This window comes from Rhincodon typus, chromosome 7 (genome assembly GCF_021869965.1).
Source record: "Rhincodon typus isolate 14 chromosome 7, sRhiTyp1.1, whole genome shotgun sequence".
NCBI lineage: Eukaryota > Metazoa > Chordata > Chondrichthyes > Orectolobiformes > Rhincodontidae > Rhincodon > Rhincodon typus.
In genome coordinates, this window is record NC_063338.1 from 22,258,296 (window position 1) to 22,283,653 (window position 25,358).

A 25,358-nucleotide genomic window follows, 5' to 3' on the forward strand; every position below is an offset into this window, starting at 1 on the left:
AATGAAATGATTATAAAGCACACATTCTCCCTATAACATTCCAGTTCTGTACAATTTGTATTACCAATACAGTCTTAGCTCGACTGCATTAGCCTGACTACTATTATAGACGCCAATATCACATACAGCCTCTCTACATCATACAATGCTGCTGCAATCTCCAAATTATAATTCACATGGCTGATGATAGAAGTCATTTACTATACACTGTATACTGGATTATATAGGGACACTATAATATTCGATTGGAATACAAAAATAAGGTTTAACAAAAGAATATTTATAGCTCAAAATCAAGAATGAATTTGACATGTTCACACAAATTTCCACTTCACTGCTATTATGCGTATGTTGAAACAACATCCATTAACACTTACCTGTTTCTGGGTGCTCTAATGGTTCCATAGCCTTGAGGGTAGCTGTGGTTTGGATGTTTTTTTCTGGGGATTTTTCTAAATTTGGAAGGAAAACATATAGATGTTGCAAAACAAAAAGCTTCACACATAGCTCATACTGCATCTCATTGCAGCAAATGACGTTTTAAACTAATTGATTCCCTTCTAGTAAGTAATAAGTAAATTAATTTGACTGATACGAAGTTTTTAACTGTTGCTGGCCTACATCGAGATCAGAATGTGTGTATATTATAATATACACATAAAAATATTGTATATTATTGTGGACGGGATAAAACTTCTCCTGCTAGGTGACAAGCTCTTTGGAACAGAGCTACTTGACTGGTGCAGGTAGGGGGCTCATGGTGGCCCAGGCAAACATTCTGGAGACAAGGGTTCGAGTCCCACCACTCGCAGAATTTAAATTCAATTAACAAGAAAATAATCTGGGATTGAAAATAAAAAATGCTGGAAATCACAGCGGGTCAGACAGCATTGGTGGAGAGACAGAAAGTTAACGTGTCAAGTCTAGATGACTCTTCATCAGAGCTAATGTAATTTTGACTGTGAAACTATTGTTGATTGTTGTAAAATCCGATTTGGTGGTTGACAGAATGAAATCTGGGTTCCTGACCTGGCCTATATGCAACTCCATATCCACAGTAATGCGGTTGACTTCTCACTGCTCCCTCAATAGCCAACAAATCTTCTAGTTCAAGAGCAATGCAGGGATGGGCAACAAATGCTATTCAAATCCTACATCCCATGAGAGAATAAATTAAAGTCAGAATTAATTTCTCAGTGAGCAGGATCCTGAGACAAAATATTGCAAAAATAACCTTGAGCTTCCAGTTGCTGCCATTTCAACACACCACCATGTTCTCTCACCGACATTTCTGTCACAGGCCAGCTACGGTGTTCTAGCCAGCATTAGCGAAAGCTCGGAGAACAACATCTCATTTTCTGCTTGGGAACCCTGCAGCATCTGGGACTCAGTATCAAGCTTTAGAGATAACAATGTGTAGGGCTGGATGAACACGGCAGGCCAAGCAGCATCAGAGGAGCAGGAAAGCTGACGTTTCAGGCCTGGACTCTTCTTCAGAAATGGGGGAGGGGAGGGGTGTTCTGAAATAAATAGGGAGAGAGGGTGAGGCGGATAGAAGATGGATAAAGGAGAAGATAGGTGAAGAGGAGACAGACAGGTTAAAGAGGCAGGGATGGAGCCAATAAAGGTGAGTGTAGGTGGGGAGTTAGGGAGGGGATAGGTCAGTCCAGGGAGGACAGACAGGTCAAGGGGGAGGGATGAGGTTAGTAGGTAGGAGATGGGGGTGGGGCTTGAGGTGGGAGGAGGGGATAGGTGGGAGGAAGGACAGGTTAGGGAGGCAGGGACAAGCTGGGCTGGTTTTGGGATGCGGTAGGGGGAGGGGAGATTTTGAAGCTTGTGAAGTCCACATTGATACCATTGGGCTGCAGGGTTCCCAAGCGAAATATGAGGTGCTGTTCCTGCAACCTTTGGGTGGCATCATTGTGGCACTGCAGGAGGCCCAGGATGGACATGTCATCTAAGGAATGGGAGGGGGCGTTGAAATGGTTTGCGACTGGGAGGTGCAGTTGTTTAGTGCGAACCGAGTGTAGGTGTTCTGCAAAGCGGTCCCCGAGCCTCTGCTTGGTTTCCCTGATGTAGAGGAGGCCACATCGGGAACAGCGGATACAGTATACCACATTAGCAGATGTGCAGGTGAACATCTGCTTGATGTGGAAAGTCTTCTTGGGGCCTGGGATGGGGGTGACAGGGGAGGTGTAGGGGCAGGTGTAGCAGGGAAAAGTGCCGGGGGTGGTGGGGCTGGAGGGGAGTGTGGAGCGGACAAGGGAGTCATGGAGAGAGTGGTCCCTCCGGAAAGCAGACCCTCCACTCCTCCCCCGTTTCTGAAGAAGGGTCTAGGCCCGAAACGTCAGCTTTCCTGCTCCTCTGACGTTGCTTGGCCTGCTGTGTTCACCCAGCCCTACACCTTGTTATCTCAGATTCTCCAGCATCTGCAATTCCTACTATCTCTCAAAAAGTTTAGAGCCTGATTCCATTCTTCCATGTTTTTTACCCATCCCACACCCTGTCCTGTAATGACATGGGATGCTTTTAGCGCATCACTGCTTCCCATGTACTGCTAAGCCCATTATTACATTATATAGGTTGCATTTATCATAGCCAACCCATTTTCTCACTCTTAGCTCTTATTATCTCTTAACTTTTCTTCTCTCCTGGCCTGTTATTCATTATCTCCTTGTTTACCAACACCGTTCATATCTCTCTTTTTCTTGCTCTCTTTCTAGGCTCCATCTCCACCAATCCGCTCACCTCTCCCTTTGCACATCCCTCCCAACCCCCAACCTCATGACTGTGTGGAGTTTGCACATTCTCCCTGCGTCTGCGTGGGTTTCCTCCGGGTGCTCCGGTTTCCTCCCACAGTCCAAAGATGTGCAGGCTAGGTGGATTGGCCATGCTAAATTGCCCGTAGTGTTCAGGGATGTGTAGATTAGGTGGGTAATGGGGGACGGGTCTAGGTGGGATGCTGTAAGGGTCGGTGTGGACTTGTTGGGCCGAAGGGCCTGTTTCCACACTGTAGGGATTTGATTCGCTTTGATTCTCTCAATCTTCACTTCAGCTTCAGCACAAATACCACTTTTTTCCAGCAACTAACAGTTCTGATGAAGAGTCACCAGACTCGAAACCTAACTTTACTCTCTTCCCACAGATACTGCCGGTCTTGCTGAGTTTCTCCATGAATTTCTGGTTTTGTTTCAGATCCCCAGCAGTTCTTTGTTTTATATTATTGTTGCAAAATTTTGCTGGAAGAGCTTCTTGCTGCATATTTATTACATGTTATCTACTCAAATGTCATTATGCATTTTATTTCAAGGTAATTGGCAAAATAAAAACAGGGACAAGGTGAGAAAAAGCAGATCTATGCAACAGGCTGTCAGGTTCCATGCAAAGCGAAACTAATTTGGTTTCTCTTTCAAACTAATGCTTTGGCATGACGGACTTACAGCATTCAATGGGATACAATAGATGTAGGTTTAATTTACACCTAACCTGTCCTGTGTTTGAACTGTATCAGTTTATACTGGGTGCTAAGATGAGAAAAAAGATTTTTTTTGTTGATATGGTGCAATTGCAGATTAATATAGATTTTAACAGAAAGTATTCAGTCAGATGTTTTAAAAAGTCATTTGCTCCCTTGGTTGGCTTAGATAGAATTCATTACTCACTGGTTGTAAAAGTTCCATTGTAAATAGATTTTGCCTTGGACTGATAGAATCCTATCACAATTATATCATATTGCTCCCCATCTTCCAGATCTCTTAGCACGATCACAGGATCACTGACATTTATCTTCAACACAAGAAGGTTCTCGCTCACTTTGACCACTGTAACCTCATAATTATTAATGTGTTGAGGTTCAGTCTGGGCCATGTGTAGGACAATGCTGTCTTCTGTGACACTGAAGCTCGATAATTCCAAGCCTATTGCAACAGATCGAAGATAGAAGCGGAGAGAAGTCAGATGTATTAAAAACAAAATCATTTGATATTTCAGTTTGAAAAGCATAAAAAAACAAACAAGACAATATCACTCCATTCAACCTGTTCTTTTCACACAATGTCTATCATTTTCTGGATAGTGAACCATACTTTGTGGATGTATATACCCTGAGGAAAATCTGTACTAAACTCCCGAATATCTGTTTAATTTTGCGTTCCTCTAGTCATACCATCTGCCAATCAACAGTCTATTCATCTAGAAAACCGCCTGCCTTAACTGTTGGATATTGATGCTGTGATTTGCTTTTTCTGTCTATATCAGACAGAAAGAAACAGAAGGCAGATGTAGATATGTTGGAGAACCTTTGATCAAAGGAAAGATAAATGGACCTTATCTTCTAATTCACAAATTTCATCTAATAATGAAAGAAACTCAAGCAAAAAAATGACAGGATTGCATGGCCTACTCATCTCTGTAACCATTTTGTTTAATCCTTCAGAAATCTATTCCCTTTTAACCCAAATGCCATATGATAGTAAAGAGATTTGTGATATTCTTTCTCAATGATAAGTTGACACAATTTATAAGGCAGTGAGCTCTTTTTTATGCTAGATTCCAATATAATTGTAATGATTACTGAACCTTTCATCTCCTCATACTTGTGTAAATCTTAGGCTAGTGGTAGGTATAGTTGGCAATATTTCCTTAAGAGGCCATTTAATAGCTCCAATTTCCATCTCAGTCATTTGAAGCACCAAATGCCACAGTACTACACTCAGACCAGAGGCACACATAATCAATCACCCACTGAAGCATATCACATCTGAGGGTATAATAGAATCACGATAATTGGTCTTGCTATCCATAGACTAAGATGGCTGGGCACATGAAACTGGACGTCAATCGACATTCCTAATATTTAGTTATCTTTGTTGGATTCTTTCCTTTGCAGACATAACATAAGAAATAGGAGCAGGAGTAGGCCATCTGGCCTGACAAGCTTGCTCTGCCATTCAATAAAATCATGGCTCATCTTTTTGTGGACTCAGCTCCACTTATCCACCCACTCACCATAACCCTTAATTTGTTTAGTGTTCAAAAATCTATTTATCTTTCTTTGCCCTAAAAACATTCAACAAGATTGTCTCAACTGCTTCACTGGGCAGGGAGTTCACCAGATTCACAACCCTTTGGGAGAAGAAGTTCCTCCTCAACTTAGTCCTAAATTTTCTCCCTTGTATTTTGAAGTTATGCCCCCTAGTTCTAGTTTCATCCACCAGTGGAAATAACCCCCCTGCTTTTATCTTGTCTATTCCCTTCATAATTTTATATGTTTCTATAAGAGCCTCCCTCATTCTTCTAAATTCCAATGAGTATAGTCCCAGTCTACTCAATCTGTCCTCATAAGCCAAACCTCTCAACTTCGAAATCAACCTCGTGAATCTCCTCTGCAACCCCTCCAATACCAGTAAGTCCTTTCACAAGTAAGGAGACCAAAACTGTAAACACCATACTCCAGGTGTGGCCTCACTAGAACCCTATATACAGCTGCAGCGCAACCTCATTATTTTTAAACTTCAATCCTCCAGCAAAAAGGACAATATTCCATTTGCCTTCTGAATTATCTGCTGCACATGCAAACCAACTTTTTGTGATTTAAGCACAAGGATTCCCAGGTCCCTCTGCATAGACACTTAATCAACTTTTGTCAGGAGCTAGCTACAGATAAGACTTGCGTGTATGCTTGACAAAGGTATCAAATGACTCTGTCATTGCTAAAAGTCTGATATAATTTTGCTATCCCAGTAGCCCCTCTCCCCACCATCCCAAAATGAATGCCAAGGGAATGTGGCATGGACTTCAAGAAGGAGCAGTGAGAAAAATGTACTATACTTTCCAAAACACCACGTGAAAAATAATAGTTTCTCACAAATCATGACGCATCACTAAGTCAACTTTGGAAGACTTAAATTCCAAGTTACAATTGAATATCAATCAGTTATAAATATTACACAATGATTTTAGGAGGTTAGTAAGATGTGTACAAACCAAGAAGCTTAAGGGAAGAATTAAGGTTTTATGGTACAAGCGTGAAAAAAGAATGGCAGAAGTCAAGTCAAGACAATAAAAGAAGGGACACCAAACTTAGATTTTCAAGGCACGTCGAGTGAATGGATGATAGATAAAGGGAGGTGGGGCATTTCCACAGTTTTGAGGTCCTGCAAACTATGAGTTTGGATCAGCAAAATTGAAGTGTGTTGATTCTTTCTTCAATGAACCTGTTGAGCTTGTCCTGCCCCAAACTAATGGCTCTTAATAATGGCAATAACTTACCCTTGAGTTTTTTTGAAGCAGCCGGCACGTCTTTTGTGCTAAACACACAAAATTAAAGAAAAATGATTAGTTTCACTAAAATAGGATTAAATATAAAAATCGAAGAAGTTCTGCAGCGGGTTTATACTTACTCCTGTTTGTGGGACTCTCCTAAAGCTTCATTGCTGGGCTGGTCACTTTGGAATAATCCGCAATGTTTCTGCAGTTCAGGAGGCAAGTGAAGACTATTCTCAGCTGGGAAGAAATAAATACTGTTTTAGCTCCTTTCATGTGGTATTAATATGAAAATCCTACCGTTTCCCTCAATGTTTAACTTGTGAAAGTCTACAGGATTATGGGACACTGAGCCACAGTGAGCAGAAAGTTTGGGTTAAGTTAGTTGATCCAGATTGAGTGATTGCAGGATCAATGCAGTTGACCTCAATCTCTGGATGATCACTTGAGAGATCGAAAAAAATCCAGGATTGATTTCCGTGAAGTACAGCAATACAGTAATCCTTTCTACTTTTCTAGCAGCTGAGTGAGAGAGAAAAAGACAGGCTCAGCATGATGCCTATCAGAGTTAAACAGTCTCACAGTTACAGGCCATATGAAGTAAGGCTGTTTGGATGAGGCATCGGAGTTTGTTAAGCATCTGTGGTACTGCATCCCAGCAGGAAGCATCTTTGGGAGAATTGGAAGTAAATGACAGGAAAAAATTAAAACAAATATGTGCAGCACCACAAGGCACTTGGGCACCAGTGCTATAAAAAGAAAGCTAGGAATCATAGGCTCACAGCAGGTAAATGGAAATTTCTGTCCCTTACCTCCCATGTTGGTTTTCTCACTGAAAGTGGTGTCAAAGCAAGTATTCCAGTAACAGAGATATTTAAAAGTCGCTGGTAGCTATATGACTACAAAATTAACCCTATATCTCTAACTGGTGAAAATTAATAATAGCCTAACTTAGTTTTACGTTACTTATTTACTTCGATAATATACTAATATACTTCAATAACATACTTCAATTCTCTTCTCTGCACTTTCAAAACTGGATACCTCTAGCTCTAAAGGTTCAAAGTAGCTGGATTACTGCTGTATAACAGCAAATGGTAAGGTGGAGTTTGTTTCTAAGAAGGGTGCAAAAAAACCAAAATTCAACCTGGAAAATATAACAAGCTGTATTTGATAATATTTGACTAATTTGTTTTAGTGTGTATTGTGAGGTTTTTAAATATTATATGAACATGTATGCAGTGCGTACTATCTACAAGAATGTAGCAACTCACTAAGACTGATTCAAGTGCATCTTCCACATCCACAACATCAATCCCAGTGACAGGGCACCCCTGAGAAGCTTTCTCTCAGCACTATCATACTAGCCTGTAACTTAGCTTCTAGTCACTATAAATTGATAGGAGTACAGTCCCAACTACATCAGTCATTTGACTTGCCTGACTTTTAACCTCTCCAAGTCAACAATTCATTTTCAAATAAAAATTGAACTAAACTGCAATATTTTACAAATATTTTTCTTTTAAATCCAATGATAAAATGTTTGTTAATGATTGCGACATGGCTCATTTTACCTATGCCCCCCCAAGCTGGGTATGGTGTGAACTGACAATTCTATGTGAACTAGCCAGCAAAAAGTTTAATCCAGAGTTCTCGAGATACTAAAGAAGGTGAGGATATTACAAGACATTGCATGTGAATGCTCCAGTGAAAACAGAACAGCTTCATCTCCAGCACCGAAAGCTCTGGTCTGATTTGAGGTAAGCTGCTGGCACAAAGCTGAACTTTTAGTGTATGACGGCAATGAAGACAAAGTGCTGAGTTAGAATGAAGAGTAACCATGAGGAGAGGCACATGTGTTTAATTAAGTTACCTCCACATCCTGATGGGATTGTTGCTGAGTGCCAAAAACAAGTAGAACAAAAACTAATTAAGACAATAATTTAATTATTTAACCAGTTTTCGAGCAGAAAAATAATTCTGCTACGGGGTTCCGTGGAATTTCTACATTGTTGGACAGCTGGCCACATAAGAAAAGCATCGAGGGCCCCAAAACCAGAGCAACGAGGGAAGCAAATGCATGGCACAGCACTCATTCAAGTTTCCTTTAAAGTTATTACACCATCCTGATTTGGAAATATTTCACTGTTCATTCAAAATCATGTTCAAAATTCTGGAAGTCATTTGTGAATTCTTAATAAATGCTGGCTCAGCAAGTGGCAACAAAATTGTATGAATACATTTTTTAAAAAAAACAAGAAGCTTGAGATATTCACCAAATCTGTTCTGAACTAAACTAATGGAAATATCTTTGATAGCATGGACCATGGAATGAGAAAGATATGCTCTTCCTTGGAGACATCAGCCATCACATTTCCCGTGATCAGTTAACTAAAGTTTATACTTTAAAAGTGCAATGGATATTTTGCTATGTTGAAAATTGGACTTTGGTTATTAGTAGTTCATTATGAAAAGACTGTCAGGATTGAACTGCCTGGAACAGTCAGGGTTTGTAGGCTGTATTAATATTCTTTCTGATTACCTGACAGCCTCAGACAACAACATTCCACCAAAATTACAACTGACATTTAAACCTGCACAACAGCATTGTATTATTTCATAATGTGCAATCATAAATACAGCTTGGTCCAGAAAGAAGATTACGTGGTTTAGGATACCAACCATGAAGAATCGTTGATAACGTTTAACATCATAGTTTCATTATTACACTAATGGATTGCAGTAGTTCAAGAAGGCATCTCACCGCCACCATCTCAAGGGCAACTAGGGACGGGCAACAAATTCTGGCCCAGCCAATGACACCCTTATCCCAAGAGTGAATTAAATAATCCTTTCTTTTCGAAGACTGTATTTATTTAGTGCGTTAAGAGTGTTACCTTGTGGAACCTTGTGCCAGCAATATAGGTTTGGTCACTGATTGAAAAGCCAGAGGCACCTGCACGTAACCTCCTTCTGAGAAGGTTTGATGGCATTATTTGCTGATCAGACACTTTGACTGGCCTGCCGTGGGTCTTTCCCTGGGCTCCAAGCCTCCAGGGTCAGAAATTTCACCAACAAGCAGGAATTTGATTGGCATTACCAACTGGTGCTTACTGTCAGAATAATAGCCCTCTTACGCCTAGAACCCAGGCCACAGTGAGTAACGATGGGTAAAGATTGGCAGGGAGAGGGTCTTTGGGACGGTCAAGGGCTGTTGGACAGGAGGGGGCACTCAGTAGGCTCTTCTTCCTGAAGCCTGGTCCTCCTAAAAGGCACTGGGAGTGGTAAGTAATCACAGATCCCCCAGTGACACTGGGCGGATACCAGCATGAACAAGATGAGGCCCTCAACTGGGCAATAATCACAACTCAGGGGGCTCAAGTTATGATGGTGCAGAGGGCCTTCTTATCACAGGTTTGAAAGTGAGAAGGTGGCACGACTCCCACTTGTTTGATCAACTGTCACATCCCTCCATAACTACCAAACCCTTCCCTGATTGAGGGGTGGGGGGATGGGGAGGGGAAACGCACAAGATTTAACCATTTTTGTCCCTTTCATTTTGGTTAAACAGTGGAAGCGAGTGAGTAACTGCAAAGTTACCATTGATGTACTTGGGGAGTTGTCGTCCAAACCTGAGTAATTCTTCATTGTGGAGTTCTGAGAAGTCATTAATTGGCCTGAAGTACACGTCTTGAGGGGCACTTGCCAGGTAAATGAGATTATTTTCGATAGATTTCTTGACAACATTGAATATAACAAAGAAGAAGCCTTTGCACTTGGCTTCAGTGACAACTGCCGCCAGCCTTTCTCTCTCAGCTTCTGGGAGATTTCCTGTGGTTATGAGAACAATGAGCTTGAGTTGCCTTGGTTGAACTGCTTTTTCAAAAATATTTTTGATGGTCCATTCGACCGCGTGTGCTGTTGCTCTTGTCCCTTCCAGCTGAGTCATCCTGTTGTGGATGTATTCTCTGATGTACGTACTGGAGTTGTAGTCAGTGAGGGACAAATCTACTTTCACTCGCTCCAATCTATTATTCTTCTGAGAATCGTACAGTGCATGTTGTACTACAGCAATTCTGGCCTTATGGTTTGATGTTAAAGGCTCTGTACTAATCTCCAAGTGATCTGTCACATAAGAAATATATCTCTTTATCTCTACAAACTGGTTTGGGCTGATGGTTTCAGAGCTTTCCATGATGAATGCAACATCTAGGTCTGTATCAGTGGGCTTTGTCGATCTTTTGCTTCGGAAAAATCTGGCATCACAGATTGCGTTCGGATCACAAAAATCTATGCAAAATAAAAGAAAAAAGATGTTCACTGTCAGTTAAACATCCACATTTTATTGAGTGAGTAAAATTTCTTTCAATCTTCATGTGCATTTTAATAACTGGTCTAATGAAATAGTGTCATGAACTACAATTTCCTAGGGAAATGGATCCACGGTACAAAATGGTTTGCACATGAGGGTCAAATCAGACAGCTAATGCCGAAAAAAGGAATGTCACATTGATGCTCGAAAGCATGTGTTTCTAATGTGGCTTAATGGAGTCATATCTACCTCTGACACCTAAGTGCCCATTGTAAACAATGAGAAAGGTGGAAGTTTCATGGGTGAGCACAAAAGTTCACCAAAGTACAAATTAGTGACAAAAATAGCAGCCTATGAAGTTGCATGTCAAGATGCGCTACAGGTTAGGAGGCAATGGTTTTGTACCTGTGTACGAAGATGGTAATGTAGAATATAGTATTGAAAATTCTCTATAAGACCACAGGAAAATTATCATTAAGCACATTGTTAATCTTCCTTACCTTTCACATTATCCAACAGTAACCAATTACAAATTGGTTAACTAAAATAACATAAAAAAAGGTGTTGGGTATTTCATGGAAGCCATGATACAATTTGTGTTGTATGACTGATTTCCCAGATTATCATCATTTTTACAACAGAATGCCGATAAATGTTTGCTGACATATTTGATTGATCACTTTAGTGAATTGTTCATTATTGTAAGGGATTCACTGAAACAATTTCAATGTACTGACTTTTGTGAAGAGTGACATCAACAGACACTGTAAGCATGAATTCTGCCTGTGGTTTATATTAGATAAACTGCTTGCAAAGGGAAGGTCAAAGCAAAGGGGGAAAAGTGTTAAGAACTGGCTTGAACAAAAACAGAATTTGTGGGAAAAGCTCAGCAGTTCTGGCAGCATGTGTGTAGGAAAAATCAGAGTTAACGTTTCAGGTCCGGTGACCCTTCCTCAGAACTACCCCACTTCTGAGGAAGGGTCGCCGGACCCGAAATGTTGGCTCTGATATTTTCTTCACAGATGCTGCCAGACCTGCTGAACCTTTCCAGCAGTTTCTGTTTTTGTTCCTGATTTACAGTATCTGCAATTCTTTTGGTTTTTATTAAGAATTGGCATGAGTTGGCATGTGAACTCTAAAGGGCCTTGGGTATTATTACTTGTATGGAAGGGGGGGTAGGTAGATGGACATAGCATGGCATAGAGGCTATAAAGCTTCATGGGGGTGAGTATACGGAGACTAGGGACATGAGGGGCCAATGATAAGCATGTGGCACAGTGTGGCATGGATGGGCCACAGTGACTGTATGAAGGTGACAGAGACAGTGAGCAAGACAGACCTTTCAGTTTTTAATATTTATTTTTGAAACTTGATCAGAGTGAGGCCTGAGGCCTTTCCATCCAGCCTGGTTTTGGAACCTGACATCCTCTTAGGGTCCATCCAAGTCATCTGGCCAAAATCTTACTCCAGCACTTTCTATCTCCCTTACTGCCTGCAGCACTAATGTACTTTAATGTGCCTTATCCTATGATACAGAAATGTGCATGCATTTTGTAAGAGGTAATTGAAAGTGAACACCTGAAAGATTTTTTAATTGCATTAATTATGGAGATTACATATTCTACCAATCACCGCAAACATTCTCCAACAAAACTGAACAGTTTTTAATTTCCAAAGAGCTGCAACTTCTGAATTTTGGTTTACATTTCTTAATGGTGGAGATGAAATGGTGGATAGCCAAGGTACCCTTTTGAGAGCTAAGGTACCCCTTTGGATATGGTCCTGGGGTTTCTTTGGGTGATGTCAGGTGACATTTAGGGGTGGTTAAACACCCTTTTGGGAAAGTAAGTTGCTCTTTGGAATGGTTAAGAATAGGCATGATCATGTGTAAAATGTGAATAATCTCAAACTGTCAAGCACATTGGAACGTCAACAGATCTGTCAAAACCCACTATTGAAAATGTCAAAAGCAACTGTGAAGAGGACCTGGCAAAAGCAACTATCAAAGGGAGCATTTGGAGGTCATCCACTATAAACTTTGAAACAAAAGTTTGATCCATGGGCAACAGACATCATTCTAAAATTGTGATACCTAAAACCGCCTGATTAGACTTGGAATGGAGGATTCAACACTTTAATGGGAGAGAGGTGCTTGGAAAAAAGTAACAGGGTGATAGTTTTCACTATGACACAATAGGGCCAGGAAGATGCTCATATATCTTCAACACGTTTGAAGTATGAAGCAGTTAGCGGAGATAGCATTTAAAATGCTTACGTACCTAAACAAACGTGGCATGCCATCACCTTACTGAGTGTTGCATTGTCATTGCGGAAAACGAAGAATTGTGAAAGCCCAGCATCATTTCTCTGAAACAGACAAAAATGATGGATAAGAAACGGCACTTAATCCATTGAGCTCAATGTTCAATCTACAAAAAAGGTTACCCAATCACATCAGCATGCAAAATTTTACAATATTTATTAATCATTGAACTGCTATGACTCAATGCTAGAGTATTGTTTTACAGTGAGTCTCTTCACTGCCTGTAACATAAACACCACTGGGACACAAAGCGTGCCTGATGATCTTGTCTATAAGTTTCAAACTATTTCAAGGAACATGATTCAGCAACCAGGGTCAGGAGCTGGACAGGTGGGTATGAATTGATAGGGGTCACTAAACACAGTACTGTTAGCCATTGTACTGCTTCGTCGGCCCCATCTCAACCCATGTCAAGTTCATAGAGATGGAGGGCAACAGGACTTCTCAACCACATGCAGTTTGTTGACAACTCAACTGAGTAGGAACGTCAACTGGAATTTTCCATTCAGCTGTAGGTTCTCAGGGGCAACACTTTATCTGCCTGGATGGAGATTCACCATGACAAGAGGTCAACACTCAAGACTGGGTCAGAGTAGCTCACTGCCTGCCTGGGTACAGGGGCAGCCCCAGGCTGCCCTTGAGAGCATAATCCTCCAGCTCCTAACACCAGACATACACCTTCCAAACTTTCACCCCAGTGATGGCCCGACCTCAAAAGCCACGATTTATTTTAAATTCAAGAAGATGGAGAAATCGCGCATCCATACGGAAGCGTCCTCTCCCTCAAGTATTGGGCATCGCAGTCTGATCCTTTCCAACTGGACACTCTCATATTGGCCAGCCAGCTTCAACACCCTCCACCCTGTAGCCATTAACACCCTCTAGCCATTAATTTGACACTCAGAGAAAAACAACACGGAGTGACTGGCTCCCACTCTGTGTGGGTATTTGAAACCGATTTGAGCCTGAGGTGGAGTTCAGAAGCTTGTGTGGTAAATCCTGCCCTTCAATATTTATGAAAACCCTTTTTTAGAGGACAAAGGAGGAGAAATAGGTGTGGCTCAGTGGTTAGCACTTCTGCCTCACAACGCCAGGGACCCAGGTTTGATTCCAGCCTTGGGTGACTGTCTGTGTCTTTGCATGTTCTCCCCATGTCTCCTTGGGTTTCTGTCAGGTGCTCCAGTTTCCTTCCACAGTCCAAAGATGTGCATGTTAGGTGGCTTGGCCATGGTAAATTGTCTTTGGTGTCTAGGGATGTGCAGGTGGATTGGCCATGGTAAACGTGGGGTTACGGGGATAGGGTAGGAGGCTGGGTCTGGGTGGGATGCTCTTTGGAAGGTCGATGCAGACTCGATGGGTCAAGTGCCCTCTTTCCAAACTGTAGGGATTCAACGACTCTAAATCCACTGAGATCAACGTTCCACAATATAGCAGCTGAAACAATGGTCTGGATTTCTCACTTGCAGTTAAAGTGTTGTGGTGAGCCAGTTTCATGGCATTTAGTCTGTCATGGCCCAGGGCAAATTTTATTGCACAATTTTCCACTCTTCACTTAATTAGTTATACAATTGAGCTATTGGGTGTATTGCTCAGGGAGTTGTGTGGAATGTGAGATGGGAGTGCTGGACTATTCCAGCTCACATGTCCCTGGCACCATAGTCAAAATTCAGAGATACACTACTTCAGATGCTGCAAGCCAGGAATTATCTCTCAAACAGTGGTGTTCAGCACAGAAGATTTCGCAGAGGAAAGGCCAGCTCCCCTCTTTTAGGACAGGGGTTTGGAGGTGCTGGTGGATGGAATGATCAAGAGAGGGACCATCCTTTCTCCTGACGACCTCGAAAAGACACTAGACTAACAGACCCAACCAACCTGGACAGAAATAGCATCTCAGATCAATGCTAGGTTCTGAGTGAAAAGGGACACCCAACAGCAGACCATAGCCATCAGACCATACGACACAGGAGCAGAAGTAACCCATTCAACTCATCAAGTCTGCTCCACTATTCAATCAGATTATGATGGATCTGATAGTCTTCAAATCCACTTCCCTGTCTTTTTCCCACAGCCCTTGATTTTCTTATTGCTTAAATATCTGTCTATCTCAGCCTTAAATATACTTAACAACCCAGCCACAACAACTTTCTGTGGTAAAGATTTCCATGGATTCACTACCCTCTCAGAGAGGAAATTCCTCCTCATCTGTGTCTTAAATGTACAACCACTTATTCTGAGATAAAGCCCTCTGGTACTAGAGTCTCCCACCAGGGTAAACAAACTTTTCGCACCAACCCTGTCAAGGCCTCTAAGAATCTTATATGTTTCAATAAGGCTGTCTCTCATTCTTCTCTATTCCAGTGAGTACAGATCCAATCTACTCAAGCTCTCCTCAGAAGACAGTCCCCACCATTGCAGGATATCAGTCTAATGAATCATCTCTGGACTGTCTCAATGCCACTGTAACTTTCCTTAGATGAGGGCCCGAAAACAGTATTCACAGTATGCCGGCTGTAGCCTATAGAAAGAAGGGCAATGATCTTCTGAATCATCCAAGCTTATTGGCATCCTCTTCTTTCTCTCTGCTAATGCACACTCAAGGGCCAACACTCAGTCTAATATCTCCCAGTGCACATGTATCTTACCAAGACTGATTGACTCGAACCTTCAATATTGCACACATCATTTCCACTGTATGGCTCTCACTTAAACCATGTCCTCTCAAATCACTCACCCTTCATATACTTACAGCTCACTCACGAGAGGCACCTCACCACCTCTCATGTTCATGCTCCTACTCTTGCATCCATGTCCATCATACTCAATCCCTTCCTCTGTTTCACTGCAGGAAATTCTTACCCTCCCCTCAGTCTGGTATCTCAACAATTCTCCAAGACTGAGCGACCTGTGGCTGGCAGACTGGTTGAAATCGACCAGGACTGACACTGGCCAACCCCCTGTGGTATGATCGGGTGAGTGCCTTCACTGAATGAGGCAGTCCTCCACTGACAATGCATGGTTTCCCTTTACCCCTTTAAAGACTCTTCTCCTTTGGCTTTCACACATTGCCCTTTAATTGAAGCACATGCAGTGTGTTTGCCATGTAAGCTGCTGGTATGTGCTACAGCACTGACGTAGATGCAGAATGGTACTAAAATGTAACACAGGACCGAAGAGATTTGATCAGGCAATGAAACTTTGGAATAACTCAGACCTGATTAATGATTGAATTAATAATGTGTAGCTGAGCAGATTATCTGCAATCGATGCTATCCTCGTGATATTTTGTGCCAGGGGATTTCTGTTAAATGTGATATGTTCCCTAATGCTGGAATTCATCATGATTTTACATTCGGTAAGCCGAATTTGATCATTTGTGGCCAACTCTTTTGGACTCGGAAGTGTAATAAATACAATAAGTGGGTGTCCAAAATGGAAGGTTTAGAGAGATCACACAGGCAAGGAAATATTTAAAGCCAGGCTAAAACAAATTCCCCTGATGGAACGGTGCATTATTTATTTGTGGCTACTTAAAAATACCAAGCTGTTTGGATGACCTTTGAACACTGTTTTAAACAGTAGGACCCCTCTACATTTCATTATGCCAGTTCAAGTATCCTAAGTGCCCACTCTTTCTCCCTCCACTATGACATAACTAGGGAAGCAACAGTACTAATGGACAGGGACTTGAAGCATTAAATACCCCAAGCAAGTTTTCATGAATTGTAAAGGACATGAATCAGATCGTACCGGTCAGTTGTGAACTGGTCAAACTCCAGCACCCCCAACCTCCTCCATATCACATTCACTCTGATATGTGAAAGCGTTGAGAAAGGAGATGACTGCCATAGTTTTGTTGCTTGAAGTAGTTATTAATTTTAAAACATGATTATGATTTACAATATTTAGATTAATGCACAGAGATTTGAGCAGCCAAAGAGTTTTGGAGTTTGAGCAGAATGATTAGAAGAGCTAAGAATATCTGGGTTAAAGGTGAAGTATGGAGTAGGCAAACTGAACAATTAAATCAGTAATATCAGTTGATAAAATGTAGTAAAATGATGCAAAACTGCAAGTATTGCATAGAATTAGAAATATGGTTGGGCAGTCTCAGTCAAATTTGAAATGTGTCAGAATAATGGATGACAATGCCTTTGTTGAGAGGTTAATATGGTTCTTAAGGGGTAGTTTAAAATCAAATTGACAACCTAATTGAACAAATCCAGATGATGATTAATATGGTAAATATTCCACTAATATGCCACAGTTAGGAGCAATGAAGGAAAACAAAACGTGATAAATAAACCATGGTTTACTGCGTAGTGTTAGGATCTCTAGGTGAAGAACTAGACGCTTTGTGAAGATTGAAAAGAATAGGAGATGAGAATTATTATACAGACTTACAATCATGATACTGGCTATCTCATACAGAATAGCACTCAAGTTTTGAGTACCTCCACTTCTATTTAAAGAGAAATATACACTGGAAGAAAGATCTGAAAACCTACAAATAGCATAAACATAATAAACCACGCCCCAACACTGGGGAAAGAATGGTTTCTTTCATTATTTTTGCTTCTGGATATTTTGGCCAGTCATAACATACATTCTGATCTATAATAGTAAAATAATGAGTGGAATCTTACCTGCAGTGCCCTCGTGAGTACATTATCCTCTCTAGGAGAAAGGTAGACGGAGATGATATTCTCATTTGCGAGTTTTGTTATAGCATCATTCAGCTCTTTAGGTTTTGTCTGACCGTCACTGAAGAATATCGCCACCTTTCTAATCAAAAAGCCACTCCGCACACGTTTGAATGTGTTCCTTGCTGCAAAACTCATTGCATCAGCAATGCTGGATTCCTTCCTCGAAGGCACAAACTGCAGATTTTCAATCTGTGTGATAAGGTCTCGCTTGTTCCTGGCACTGCTGAAACGGATTTCAGTGACTATACCACTGTTGTATGTCAAAACGGCGACACGAGCTCCCTTTGGGCAGTTGCTTTCCACTATGGTCAGATTGCGAACTATGTTGAGGATCGCGTTCTTGTTCTGGTTGAGCTGATTGGCGGTTTTCGTGTTGGAAGTATCGATCACAAAGGCCAGCTCAGTCGGATATGCAGGGCACTCTGTTGAACCTAACACAAAATGTAAACATGAATCAATTTTATTTCAGTTGTTAAGTAAGTAATCTGTTGAGCACAAATATTCTCTCAGTAAAAATAACTTACCGTAACAACATGCTGCAAGGAAGAAAAGAACAAAAGGAAAAATTTTAGACAGTTTTACTGGAATAATTACTGCTTTAAAGGATCAAATTCATATACCTAATGCAATTAAATAATCTGACTTCCACAATACTCACGGCATGACTCTTTAATCTGCTTTACAAGGCTGCATGTCTGAAATATTGGAGAAGCAAAAGCACATTAGCTACAATGCAACAGAATTCAAATCATATGTTGTGATCAACATCATTTTGTTTACCTCTACGGATCGTCCTCTCTCTCCCTTTGGACCCTAAAAAGCAATGTGTAAAATAATACAGATTAATCTAAAATTGCACACAAAATGCCCAGATTACTATTTACTATGATTCAAATAAAAACATTGATCAGCAAATTCACAACTGGGGTAAGTGCACAAACAATAAGCAGAGATTAGATCCACAACAGGCATTTGATTACTGGAAGTGGTGAGTGAGGTGGATAGAAGGGAAAATAATTGAATATTCTGGCCCCAGAGAGATAATCACCCACTTCCCATCGCCTCCCCAATTCACTGCTTGGCAAGCAAGTCCATTGGCGGCTTTCATCTCTCCAGCCCAAGGGGGAAGTGATGACCTTGTGCTAAGGCTGTTAATGCGGAAATCCCAGATAATATTCTGGAGACCCAGGTTCGAATCTTGCCATGGCAGACGGTGGAATCTGAATTAAATAAATGTCTGGAATTAAGAATCTAATGATAACTGCAAATCCATTGCCGATTGTCAGAAAAACCCATCTAGTTCACTAATGTCCTTCAGGAAAGGAAACTGCCATCCTTACTTGGTCTGGCCTACATGTGACTCCAGTCCCACAGCAATGTGGCTGACTCTTAACTGCTTTCTGGGCAATTAGGGATGGGCAATAAATACTGCTTAGCCAGCGACGCCCTCATCCCGTAAATGAATAAAGGAGAAAAAAACAATGAAGGCCTTTAATTGGTCAATTAATGGCCACTTAAGGGCTTCAACTCACTACTTCCCCAGTTACATGACATCCCGGCAGGCAAGAAAAGTGGTGGTTTCCTGACTGTGTAACCAAGGTGATTTGACTGCTGGGTTTGCTGGGAAAGGGTTGGGGTGGGGATCAGTGTAAGGCCTTCATCTGTTTGGCAGCCATTTGAGGCACAGAAGGAGGTGGGGGCAGGCATGCAAGGACATGGCCTTGAAAACCATCCTCTCGGCCTTGTTGATGATATCTCTCTACACAAGCCTCTAACCTGTTCGAGCAAAATGAAACCTCTGAACTTCTGGCAGTTGAATACCCTGAACATTGAGCCTTGAATGACAGTATTTAGGACCTAGAAACTGGTAGCCTTTGATTAGATGGCATATCATGTAGTCAACATTACACAATTTTCTCTTTTCCATTCATTCATTCATTCATGCAATCTGGACACTTTTGACAGGGTTAATACTTATTGCCCACCATTAAGTTCCTGTGGGAAGATATTGATAAGGCAGCCCCCGTTAACCAGTTTGTGTCATGAATGTGCTCCCTTAGCACACCCTAGGGAGAGAATTCCAGCATGTTGACCCAGCGACGATGGAAGTAAGACAATACAAGAACGACAATTTCCAAGTAAAAAATGGTGTTCAATGTGGGAAGCTGGCACTTCTGTGCGTCTGTTGCTCTTGATCTTCAAGACAGGTGGGGTCAGGGTTTGGAAGGTGCCGCTGAAGAAGGGTCAACAAGGTGTTGCATTGCATCTTATTCATGATACACTCTGCTGTCACATTGCACTGGTTATGGAGGAAGTTATTGTTCAAAGGAGGTGGATGGAATACCTTGTCTTGGATGGTGCTGAGGTTCTTCAGTACGGTTGGGGCAGTGCTAATTCACATATGTGAAGGTTATTCCATCGCACTCCTGACATGTGCTTTGCTGACAGGCTTTGAGAAGGCAAGAGGTAAGTTACTCATTGCAGAATTTCCAGCCGCTGACCTGCTCTTTAGTAGCCATTGTATTTATGGGCTTCATCCAATTTTCAATGGTGATCCAACAGAACGTCGATAATAGTTGAATTTGATTACAATAATGTTGTTGAATATCAAAGGGACATTGTTAGATTCTCTTTTGTTGGCGACGGTCATTATTTAGTATTTCTGTGGCAAAAATGCTGCAGTCACTTATGACCTCAAGTCTGAATATTATCCAGATCAGGCTGAGCATGGATACAAACTGCTTCATTACCTAAACAGCTCAAAATGCAACTGAAAATGTTGCTGTCGTTGGAGAAATCCACACCTCTGGCCTTATGATGGAAAGAACATCATTGATGAAGCAACTGAAGACTGTTGGCCCTAAGACACTCTCTGGACCTGCTCCTACAGTGATGTCCTAGCAATGAGATGCTTGAACTCCAACAAAAAATAACCGTCTTCCTCTGTGGCATATATCATTTTTGTCCTTTTTTTTGATTCGCATTAGCTCCAATTTTACTGGGGCTCCATGAAGCCACACTTGTTCAAATCATACTAAGGGATAATCAACCATGCCCCACTTTTGGAATTCAATGTTTGTTCAATATTGAGCCAAAGTTTTAGCGAGGTTTGGAGTTGAGCGATCTTGACAATCCAAACTCTACATAAGTAAATAAGTTGTTGCTGAGTAACTTCAACTTGGTAGCACTGTTGATGATAATCTTCCCATTACTTTTCTGAAGATTGAGAGAAAAGTGATGGAGCTACAATTCTCTGGATTGCATCTATCCGTCTCTATGAACAGAACATACATGGATAATTTTGTCTGATTGGTACTACTGTCGTAGCTGCACTGGAACAATTTACTAGAGGCCTGGGTTATTCTGGAACATGTAGCTTTAGTACAACAGATGAGTTGTTGTCAAGGTCCATAACCTTTTCTTTAGTGTCTGCAGCTAGATCTTGATATCACATGGAGAGAGGTGAAGAGAATTGGCTGTAGGCTGCCTTCTGAGGTAGTGAGGACATCAGAAGCAGGACACGTGAATTATCCACTCAATACTCTGATGATGGTTACAGATGATCTTAAACTCATGCTGAACTCATCACTGAGGATGACTATGCCCCTGGTGTCTCCTCAAACTTGTATGGGTTTAACTATTCACCACCATTCATGACTGAAATTTGCAGAAACTGATTCATTGATTTTAAGATCACTATGCTCCAAATATTACATGCTACTTCCATTTTTCAGTGTGCATAAATTCCTGTATTGTCACTTTATCGGTTGGCATCTCATGTTTAGGTCTGTCTAGCGTGCTTCCTGCTCTTCTACGCATGCTCTTCTATGCTTTTCGTTGATTATTAGGGTTGTGTTAGAGGTTAGGGCTAGAATTTAGGAGAAGTTTATTTTATTTTATACGTATAATAACAACAAACGTTTTCAGTGCAATTCAAGCTAACATCTACTGGGATTAACCTTTTAGCAAAGAGACAATATTACACAAAGACAGTCCATGATTCTAGGGTTAACTTAATTTTGAAGGTCAACATTTGTTGAACTGACAGACCTTAACATTAAGCTGAAAGCATTTTATATTACATTGGTTAAATGCAAATAAAAACTTAACGACTTGAAGACAATGACAACCTGTGGGCCTGGAAAACCTGCTTCTCCTTTCATTCCACCATCACCAGGAGGTCCTGAATAGCCCTGCAATAGAGGACAATCACAGATTTACCACTGGTGGGTTCTAAACACCAGAAGTTAAATATCGCTTACACAGAGTCCAGACGTAAGCTTTTCAAGTCAGGATTTTATTTCTACTTAGAGTCTAAAGTCTTCAACAACACAGATTACTTGTTCCCCATATACATGTGCACTCAGTCAATGCTCACCTAATTATTCCTTAATTAACATGTGATCATCAACTGTTCCCTTTTTCTGCTTGGTCTCAGGGAACCCTGCCAAACACTATTAGATTTCATCATAAAGGGGTTTATTTAATTGCAAATTTCAGCATGGTTTTCATTGTAAAATTCGTCAGCTGGCAAACAGAATATTTCTTCCATTTTGCCATCTTGAGTCACTATGAACCATTCCCACCTCAGTTACAGTTTGTTTCAGCAGAAATTTAAGGATACTGTGCTCTGTGTTTCAGCTATGAACCACAGCATAACACAGACTACCATTTCCGGCATATTTCTCCCCATTTTCTCCCTCCAGCTATGGTTACGGACATTGGCGAATTTAAGATAAATAAGGGCCAAATTTATGTCTTTGCCCACTATAAGAGGATTGAGGTCACACTACTGAAATGAATTTCAAGCAATGGTCCTACAGCTAATTGAAAAGGCCACATTCCATCAGGATGGGTGGATTTCAGATCTGGTCACTGATAACCCATTAGATCACATAACCTCCAATCAAGGATATTAAATGAGACATAGATGAAGGTTTATTACAATGAAGATATATTTTGTTATGGACACCCTGCACCTGTCAAAAGAAATGAATGAAAAATTCTGTGAAAACAGCCTTATATCTGCAAATCTCCCATCTCATTTGTATTAAGTGGTAACGTTAGATAATATGATGTGGCTCCCTTGCTCCAGTTTCCATATTAAAGTAGCAGAATTGGAAAATCTGCACATGTTTAAATGGGTAGGCTTCAAAATCTGCCAAGGTGACAGGAAACCATATGCACAAAGCAAACTCAATTTCTGATGTTGCAATGTTGCTCAGAAGGTTTTACAATTTTGTGCTTGATGACTGTGCCAATGGTAGACAGTAGATGTGAAAACTTGCATTCCTGCAACTATTTAGACAGATGGGAGTATTTAAGTCTTTTAGCTTGCTATTGGCCAGAACAAAATAGTAACCTGCTAGTAACAATCATTGACACTTGATTTTATTGGTGTTTGTACCCAGAAACAGACAACAAACGTATTTCGTCAAAGATAGTCCCTTTTCTGGAGGCATGCATATTGTCCTATTTGCATTGCTATTCAAGGTTGGCTTTGCAAACAATAGTGTGCTTTAACATAAATAGGGGTGGGTGTTATAAATTAAATGTTAGAGCACAGACATGCTGGGGAACATTGACTTATGCTGATACTCTGGGACAACTGTCAGCATGTGGGCTGCTACCTTTGTGACTCGTACATTAATAGCCAAAAGGTTTCACTGGAGAATCTACATTTTCTGCAAATAGCTCTGCACAATTTTACACCCACTTTAACTGATAAAGATTTTAAAGAAAAATACTGGATGTATCCATTGCAGCTCTGTAAATTACCTTTCTATGCTTTTGCACAGTGAGATGTTTGGTATCTGAGACAACAGTCAAGAGTCAAAATAACGAAGCGCATCATTTTCACATCTGTTTGGACTTACCCTTTGACCTCGATTTCCTTTAATCCCATCTTTCCCTGGAGTACCATCGTCTCCGATTTCACCCTGTTTCAGGAATGTGACATTTCGTTAAAAGTGCATCAACCACATATAGTCAATCACAAGAAAACTTCAAAAGCAATTTAATTGTTTACTTTACCTTTTGACCAAGGGGTCCAACAGGGCCTCGCTCACCCTAAAATGAGAAAAAAAAAACAGAATTGGAGATCCATTGGTGCAGAGACTTGTTTCTTCCATTCTTTCAGCTGTTCCCTTCCTTTTAAATGAAGAAACTTATTTGCACTGTATTATAGTGCAATGAGCAAAGGCACCCTTCAATGCCCAATCCACACTTTTCAATCCCTATTTACACCAAGTCTACCTACAGAGTATCAGAAGACAACATGCCTATCATCAGAACAAGTTCTTTGCACTCTATGTGCCAATTTTTTTACTCACCTGAAGTATAATTGGAGTGAAGGGAGATGACAGTTGAGGGCTTTACCATTAATAGTCAACAGCAGGAACTCTAATGACTGATGTTTCTCTGCTTGGCTGCTTGACAAAAATCAACTAACTCAAATATGTTTGTCATCAAACCATAACACATCCTGATTTACATTGCTCATTGAGCCAGACTGCCAGTCATTTCCAATTATCCAGCTATTTTGATGCATATTGCATTCGTTATTAGCTTTAAATCCATTTCAATTCATCATCTTGCTGCAAATAAAGGTTTGGCATCAATAATAGCTGTTCTATTTTATGATGGAAAGAGAATTGCTTAAAAGTCACTGGCAAATTATTTTTCATACAAAAAGATGTTCAGAACCAAAGCCATATACACACAGATACCCTGACGAGTGCAGAAACTCAATCATAATTCACATTAAAACTGTAAGTGGAACCAGAGACCATTAGGAACCACATTATATTTTCAAGCCTACTGTTTGATGAAGAGGTCCAGCTACCATAGCATAGTTCTAGCTCAATTACAGTTTCTTATTTTAAGTTAATTGCTATCCAGGTGAGTTTATGCAGCTTATAACTCCAATGCTCAAGTATCCATCCATTATTTCTATGTATTTACAGCATGGCTTTAAGTGGGGAAGGTTGTGCTTCACTAACTTGATCGAGTTTTTTGAAGAGGTGACGAAGATGATTGATGAGGGAAAAGCGGTTGATGTTGTCATTTTACTTCAATAAAGCCTTTCACAATGTCCCTCATGGCAGACTCGTAAAAAAGGTGAAGTCACATGGTATTAGGGGTGAGTGGGCAAGATGGATAGAGAACTGGCTTAATCATAGGAGACAGAGTATAGTGGATGAAGAATGTTTTTCAGAATGGAGATGTGACTCGTGGTGTTCCACAGGGATCAGTGCTGGGAATTCTGCTGTTCGTGATCTACATAAATGATTTGGAGGAAGATGTAGCTGGTCTAATTAGGAAGTTTGTGGATGATACAAAGATTGGTGGAGTTGCGGATAGTGAGGAGGATTGTCAGAGGGTACAGCAGGATATAGATCAGTTGGAGGCATGGGCATAAAAATGGCAGATGGAGTTTAATGCAGACAAATGTGAGGTGATGCATTTTGGATGATCAAGTACATGTGGAAATTGTACCGTGAATGACAGAATCCTTAGGCGTATTGAGAAGCAGATGGATCTGGGCATGCAGCACAGATCACTGAAGGTGGCAGCAGAGGTAGATAAGGTAGTAAAAAAGGCTTATGGCATGCTTGCCTTCATTGGAAGGGGTATTGAGTATAAGGATAGATAAGTTATGCTGCAGCTTGATATAACTTTAGTTAGGGCACACTTGGGATATTGCGCACAGTTCTGGTCATCACACTACCAGAAGAATATGGATTCTTTGGAGACA

The 25,358-nt window shown here is 40.9% G+C and overlaps 1 protein-coding gene across 8 annotated transcripts in view; it reads right to left on the reverse strand.

Moving 5' to 3' along the window:
• LOC109937504 (collagen alpha-3(VI) chain-like) overlaps positions 1-25,358 on the reverse strand; it is a 747,545-nt gene that overhangs the window by 12,224 nt on the left and 709,963 nt on the right. For all 8 annotated transcript variants that reach the window (XM_048599140.1, XM_048599146.1, XM_048599141.1 and 5 more), the window contains 13 exons: positions 23,636-23,671; positions 23,479-23,541; positions 21,733-21,795; positions 18,383-18,415; positions 18,261-18,297; positions 18,127-18,138; positions 17,543-18,033; positions 12,856-12,943; positions 9,865-10,554; positions 6,402-6,504; positions 6,271-6,308; positions 3,663-3,917; positions 378-452 (listed from right to left, as the gene is read on the reverse strand). In XM_048599140.1, the coding sequence (XP_048455097.1) occupies positions 378-452; positions 3,663-3,917; positions 6,271-6,308; positions 6,402-6,504; positions 9,865-10,554; positions 12,856-12,943; positions 17,543-18,033; positions 18,127-18,138; positions 18,261-18,297; positions 18,383-18,415; positions 21,733-21,795; positions 23,479-23,541; positions 23,636-23,671 (1,984 nt within the window). The remainder of the gene's footprint in view (positions 1-377; positions 453-3,662; positions 3,918-6,270; positions 6,309-6,401; positions 6,505-9,864; positions 10,555-12,855; positions 12,944-17,542; positions 18,034-18,126; positions 18,139-18,260; positions 18,298-18,382; positions 18,416-21,732; positions 21,796-23,478; positions 23,542-23,635; positions 23,672-25,358) is intronic.